General features: G+C 47.3%; 1 protein-coding gene across 1 annotated transcript in view; it reads left to right on the top strand.

Annotated features, from left to right (window-relative positions):
- Positions 1–479: 479 nt before the first annotated feature.
- Positions 480–6,600, top strand: part of LAP3 (leucine aminopeptidase 3) — a 29,180-nt gene continuing 23,059 nt past the window's right edge. Inside the window, exons 1-5 of the mRNA XM_025922086.2 lie at positions 480–803; positions 3,186–3,301; positions 4,628–4,682; positions 5,155–5,260; positions 6,331–6,490. Coding sequence (XP_025777871.1) covers positions 702–803; positions 3,186–3,301; positions 4,628–4,682; positions 5,155–5,260; positions 6,331–6,490 — 539 coding nt within the window. The 5' untranslated portion in view covers positions 480–701. The remainder of the gene's footprint in view (positions 804–3,185; positions 3,302–4,627; positions 4,683–5,154; positions 5,261–6,330; positions 6,491–6,600) is intronic.

The following is a 6,600-nucleotide window of genomic DNA, read 5'->3' as shown; positions in this document are numbered from 1 at the left end:
TCTTTCTGAAAAATAAATAAACATTAATTTTTTTTTTTTTTTTTTTTAGAAAAAGGAAAATGATGTTAAAATATTGAACACTATTCACAAAGCTCCTGTTTTCAAAAATAGCATTTGGGCTAACTGACGTATTACACTCCTGGGCCAGACAGAAGTTCAAAAAAGTTCCCCAAGAGGATATGAATAAAAATAACTCGATAGGACCACCTTCACTACTTGGACCTGTTGGGGTAAAACCACACTCCTCTTCCTAGCTCCCGGGGATTCCTTGGAGCCCCGCCTCCGTACCCGCCCCTAGTGGTATGTCATTACCGCGACTCCGCCCCTCTCTCGCGCTCTCGTCGGAGAGCTGGCACGCCCCCGAGCCCTCGCCACGCCCTAGCGTCCGTCCCATCACCGTCCAGTCTGATGGTGCGTGCCTGCGCGCTCCGCCCCCTGGCATCTGCCCTGTCCCACGCCAGGCGCAAGCACTCTCGGTCCCGCCCAAGCTCGGGCACGCGCAAGCCGGCCGCACCCAAAAGCCGCGCCCCTGGTGACCTTGTGCCCCGTTTCTGACTCCAGCCCCGCACGCTCTCTGGCACCTGCCCCGCCCCCTGGGCGCGCGCCCGCCGTTCCCGAAAGCCCCACCCCCCCGGCACGCGCCCGTCCTCCCAAAGCGCCACGTGCTCGCTGGAGGGCGGTGCTGGGGCCGAGCCGGGAAGATGTTCTTGCTGCCCCTTCCGGCTGCTGGGCGAGTCGTCGTCCGACGTCTGGGCGTGAATCGTGTCTGGGGACGGGGTTTCGCTGCCGCAGACATGACGAAGGTGAGAGGCCGCCGCGGGAGTCCTGCGCGGGGCGACCGGAGCTTCGGGGCGGGTCGAGACCGCGGTGTCCGGGCTTCTGCGCCAAGTTGCCGAAACCGGTTCAAAAGTTCACTGTCTTTGCCGAGCTGGGCTCTGGCAGGGGCCGGCGGCTTTGGGCTGCCCATCCCCCGAGCATTCAGCGGTGCGCTCCCTTCCTTCTTTTGCTTGGGGGAGTGCTAGGATCCGAGCTCTGGCCGAGAGAGAGTGATAGCTGTAGCTACTGCGTCCTGATGCATTGTTTTGTTTAGTCCTCGCTGTGCCCCAGGAAGGGATGGTGCCAGTGTATGGGATGGCTGTCACCGTAGCTAGGACGAAGCTCACGTTTCGTGAGGTGCAGCGCAGCGTCCTCTAAGGTCCCAGAGGCGGCCAGCCTCGGGCCCCACTCCCACCAGCTCCCACCGCCTGCTGAAGTGGAAGACCAGGAAAACAGGTCCACCGGGAGCAAATGGCCTGAAAGAGTTTCTAGAGGGAAAATAGTGTCTCCCTAGGGAAAAGGGCTTTGCACAGACACCTATATCTTCGTGAAATCAAAAGAAGAGCGTCTTGGCGGGAGAAAAGCCTTTTCCATCCAATTGATAAAAAAAAAAACAAAACAAAACAAAAAAAACTTACGAAGGTCACTATTGCGGTGAGGATCTGGAAGGGGGATGGTTCGGTGAAAGGAGCACAGACTTGGGAGTCATGCTTGAGAACCAGAAAGAATGACCCTGGTGAGGAATATTCTAGATGCGGCTTGAGCTCAGGCCTCCCTCTGTATGGCAGGTGGACCAGATACTTTATCCCGTGTTCTTTCCAATACCGTGCAACATCCTATCCAGACAGCAGCTGGCTCCTGTCTCTTCAGTTCCTCATTGGTTTCACCAAATACTGGGCAGTGGGCAGTCTTAGGAAGATTAGAAGCCGGGAAAGCTATGCCAAGGAAGCGGTGTTTTTGTTTGATAGAAAAGAGAAAGGATGCTGTTTGGTCCAAGTACCAGTGTGATTTTGTGGCAAAGATGAAGGACTGTCAGAGAAGGTAATTAGGATTCTTGCTCAGTTCTGTTATTGCACATGGGCTAGTATTACTGCACCAGGTTTCTGTCTCCTGGTCTGTGGGAAGAAGAGTACATGTCCTTTCTACCTCACAGAGTTGCTGTAAGGCAGAAAACATTTTAAAGTCAAAAATTGTCTTGCAAAGGCAAATAGTGATTCCTAGGGTGACTTCCTTATTTCAGTTGTTGGAGACTTGACGGGTAAGCTGCCTAAGTACTGGGCACAGTGCTCTGCTCCTGCCCCTCCTGCCTCTCTGAAGATGCCTCCTTTTTCTTTTCTTCTCTTTCAGCCTATGAGTTGGCCAGAGTGCTTATTTGTATTGGCAGGTGCAGCCATTGGCTTTGCTGTGATCGTGTCCCAGGATACCTGAGATTTGCACTTGAAGATTGTGGGGAAGGGAAAACTTCCCTCTACTTGGCTGGGTTCTGTGGCTGGACCTGGCAATTAAACGGACATATGACAGATTAACAGGGAAAAGCGAACAAAATTTTTTTGATGTTTTTACACGTACATGGGAATTTTCAAAAGGAAAATGAAGACCCAAAGTGCCTGAGGCCTAAAAGCTTACATACCTTTTTAAACAGTGAGAAATTGTGGGGGTGTGACAAGACAAAGGGGCTTGGGCTGGGGCAGTAAGCTATGTAACTGACTAGGAAGTATATGGGGGAAATTAATGGAAGATAAGGGTGATTTTAGTAGGTTTGTTTGTGTAGGTCCATTTTAATGTCAACTCCCAGTTTCTGGTGATAAGAATGTTCTCTTCTCAGTACAGGCAAGTACCTTTCTTAAGGGAAATTTTTTGCCCTGCTTTTAGGTGGAAAGTGGGATGTCAGAGAGCCTTTCCTGCACCTGCTTTTTATTCATGTGTCTTTAGCTCAAAATAATCAATATGCCCAAGTGACGTATTTTGGGGTGGCCTGTTCTGAACCCCTTTTGAGGCCTAACTTGGTTAAAAAATGAATTTGTTTTCTTAAAACAAATTCTCAAAACACCTTTCTGCCCTTCTTTATTTGGAAGTAAAAAAGGAAACGCTTTATTTGGTGAAAGTCATTTGTTGGCAGAGACCAGGAAGACCCAGGACAGGTAGTACTTACAGCCTTGCTTTGGCAGGAATTTGAAACTTTTAGGCAGGATGTGAGTGTAGCGGACTGCCCAGCACCTGCTTCTTTTTCAGCTTTGTCCTTGAGGGGAATGCAGTTTGGGTGGAATTATTTGCTGCTTCTGGAATGTGGGGACCTTTGAGTCTCCCTAAGGGATCTACTGTAATTATATTCTTTTTTTTTTTTTTTTTTCCGGCTTATTCTTTCTCAGGGTCTTGTTTTAGGAATCTATAACAAAGAAAAAGAAGACGATGTGCCGCAGTTTACAAGTGCAGGAGAGAATTTCGATAAATTAGTGTCTGGAAAGTTGAGGGAAGTTTTGAACATGTAAGTATTCACCTATGGGTTCTGGTTTTTAAAACGCCCTGAAATCGAAAGAGAATTTTTTTTTAATGCTTTGTTAGTAGATAAAAATGAACGGAAGTAAGTTGGCTGCTATCTTCTCAGTAGAAGTGAAAGTATTCATGCCTGGAATGCACTTTGGTACTTTGCCTTTTAGTAGGGGTGGGTGTACAATTCTGGGAAGTCATGCTACTTCAGATCACAAACATGTTATGAGAGACTGACTCAGAAGGATCTGGAAAGTACCAGATTTCCTTAGCTCACCTTCTTCCTACCCGTCTGTTTTCCCACCAGCCTGTCCGCCTCCTCTAATGCCCCTTCACTTATGGGGGACAGTGTCCCTGGACTGGTTCAAAACTGCTTGAGGGTGTCACTCCTTTCTTGGCATGCCTTGAGTTTCAGGAGCTTCTCAGAGTCTCAAAGTGAATCACCTGGGGTTATAGTTGGACTACAGATTCTAAGTCAATAAGTCTGGGTGGGGCCTATAGTTGGAGCACTTTTGGTTTAGCTACAGTTTAAAGAAGGTAGGGAAACATTGGAGTTTCTAAGTCCTCTGAGCTGCGGGCCACTTTTGGCAGAAAGAGAAGTGTTAACATAAAGCCACTGCAAGTACATACTATGTGGGGTATAGATCAACCTACTAGAATCTAATAGATGTAATCTGATAATCATAGTAATTGTCTCATCACCGGGCAACAGAACTTGTGTCCCTTCTCAATGACCAGTCCTTCACTAGTAGACCACCTTCTCAAATGCTGTGATTAAGTCAGTAATGCAAAAGCCAGCCTGACAAAGTATAGTTCAACCTGGCCTTCCTGACCGATAACTACCAGCTGTGGGACCAGGGCATCCAGCCCTCTAGCCATAAGGCTTTGCCATCTGCTTCGTTTTGAAATTGAACTGTATCCCATCTGTATATAACCCCCCACCCACCCCAACAGTCTCCAGGCTGAACACCACAGTCAGGTCAACCATGATGAAGATGGGGGATTCAGGCTCGCCTTCATCTGGGGCTCCGCTCTCCTCTGTAGCCACACGTTACCCATCCATGCTGTTGCTTTCTGCAGTTGTTTTCATATAAATTTGTATGAACTGTAATGTGGAAGTTTGCTGAATAATTTTTGAGCTAGAATTAGAAGTGCTGCAGCTGAAAAATCAGACCTGTGAGAATTCTGTATGTTGATAAAAGCATAAATGCAGCAAACTCACGGAAGCAGCAGAGTATTATAATAAACCTAAAGGTGTGAATATGTCACTGCCCAAAGGAGCAGAGCAAACTAGATTTTAAAACCTGTTTTCCTCTTGTTTTAGATCTGGACCTCCTCTGAAGGCAGGCAAAACCCGAACCTTTTATGGTCTGCATGAGGTATGAGATGAAGATTAGGTTCATTTGGCAAAGCCTCAGTGAGCACCCTCCTGAGTGCCAAGTATGGGGACTGCGTAGTCACGGAGAAAATTTCCTATCAGATTGTTTGCATGCTTTTGTCACCGTATTAAGCCATAAATACTAGTTAGATTTGACAGGCAGTTTGCGGCCAAATAGCACAGCATCTCCTGCATTCCTCAGTCTGTCGACTTTCTTTATTCAATTGCCATAGAATTTCTGTACGCAAATTACATAGAATTATTTGCAGGATTATCTTCACTCTACCTTTTAAATACACAAGTGATAAAATTTTACCAAGATACAGGGTAAAAAAAAACCAAAATAACCGAATTACACAGTGAAGTTCCTGTGCTGAGGCGAAGGTAGTTGTGTGGGAGCTCATGTACCATTCCTGCTTGAAAAGGATGTTTTAAAGACAGGAAGTGGTTGATTTTGTGTGTGTGCCGAACAGGACTTCCCGAGCGTGGTGGTGGTCGGCCTCGGCAGAAAGACAGCTGGAATTGATGAGCAGGAAAACTGGCATGAAGGCAAAGAAAACATCAGAGCTGCTGTGGCAGGTCATTACCGTTGTGAAGTGTAAGGTTGATGGAGAGTCTTGAGGATGTCGTCTTTAAATTCTCTCTTCCCCTCATTTTATCCTCTTAATCACCACCCGACTGCGGTCACAGAAAACCCTCATCTGAGTAAATATTCAGTTTCTCTTACACCGTATGCCTGGCCTTATGTTGTCTACAGAAGGTTAGCTTATGGAGTTTTAGTTTGGGTATTTCCATAGCTTGTGTTTGGAGCTTTCAGACCATTTATTCACTCGTGTAGTAGGACCTTAGAGCTCGATTTTACCAGAAAGTTACAGTGGATTTTCTGCTTTTTGTAATACAAACCTGTTGTTGCCCAACTTCTAAATGATGTGGATTCCTCTTTTTTACCAGTCAGAGAAAAGGGCTGCAAAGTGCAGGGTGCTTGTTTATTACTGCTTACCAAAGGTAGGTGCCTGTCCCACTTGGCCGTGTGCGTGGTTTACAAGTTGAGGAAGACGCAGCTGAGTCACTGCAAAGCTGAGCAGCAGAGTGAGGCCTTTACCACAGAGGCTGTGGTTAAAGACGCTTTGAAGACATCGCTGAGGCGGTGGCAATTAGCTTGATTGATCTTTGGCTCTGTGTATTTCATCTGTGCTTGCTAAATCTACTTTCAAAGTTCATGGGGAGTGATTCGTTCATAACTTTTATTTGCAACTTTTTGCTGACCTGATCTTAATAAAGTGCTGTGTTACTAATGTACTTGACTCAGTTCTTTGCTATTGCTAATCTGGCAAGCTCTTGGTGACTGGGAAGCTTCATCAGGAGATTGTAGTGTTTCTGAAGTAATATGGTGACAGCAGCCACTTCTGATGGCCCACTCTGCCAGGAGCTAGATGAGTCCTTTTATCTGTGAGTCTGTCTTCCACAACCTGTGAGGCATGTACACCTCCTCACTTTACAGAAGGAGAAATGGAGGCTCAGAAAGGTCAAGTGTCAGCTGGGATTTGAACCCCAGTCCTCTTTTCTCAGCCCACAACCGTGCCTCTGCCTTTCGCTAGTGAGTTGCCTCTGACTGACTCCAGTTTTCCGGTTCCTCTGTCCTTCTGAAGCGGGGTGCAGGCAGATTCAGGACCTGGAGATCTCTTCGGTGGAGGTGGATCCCTGTGGAGATGCGCAGGCGGCTGCCGAAGGAGCAGTGCTCGGTCTCTATGAGTATGATGACCTGAAGCAGAAGAAGAAAGTAGTTGTATCGGCAAAGCTCCACGGAAGGTGATGGAACGAAGCCAGGCCCGGGGTTGCATTTCTCGACCTTCAGATAGTGGGACATTTGGATATGACCACATACGAGCTTTTTAGTACGGGCACTGCCACATGGCTTA

The sequence above is a fragment of the Puma concolor genome, chromosome B1 (assembly GCF_028749965.1).
Source record: "Puma concolor isolate L17-30 chromosome B1, mPumCon1.1.hap2, whole genome shotgun sequence".
Lineage (NCBI taxonomy): Eukaryota > Metazoa > Chordata > Mammalia > Carnivora > Felidae > Puma > Puma concolor.
This window is presented reverse-complemented; position numbering and strand designations above follow the sequence as displayed.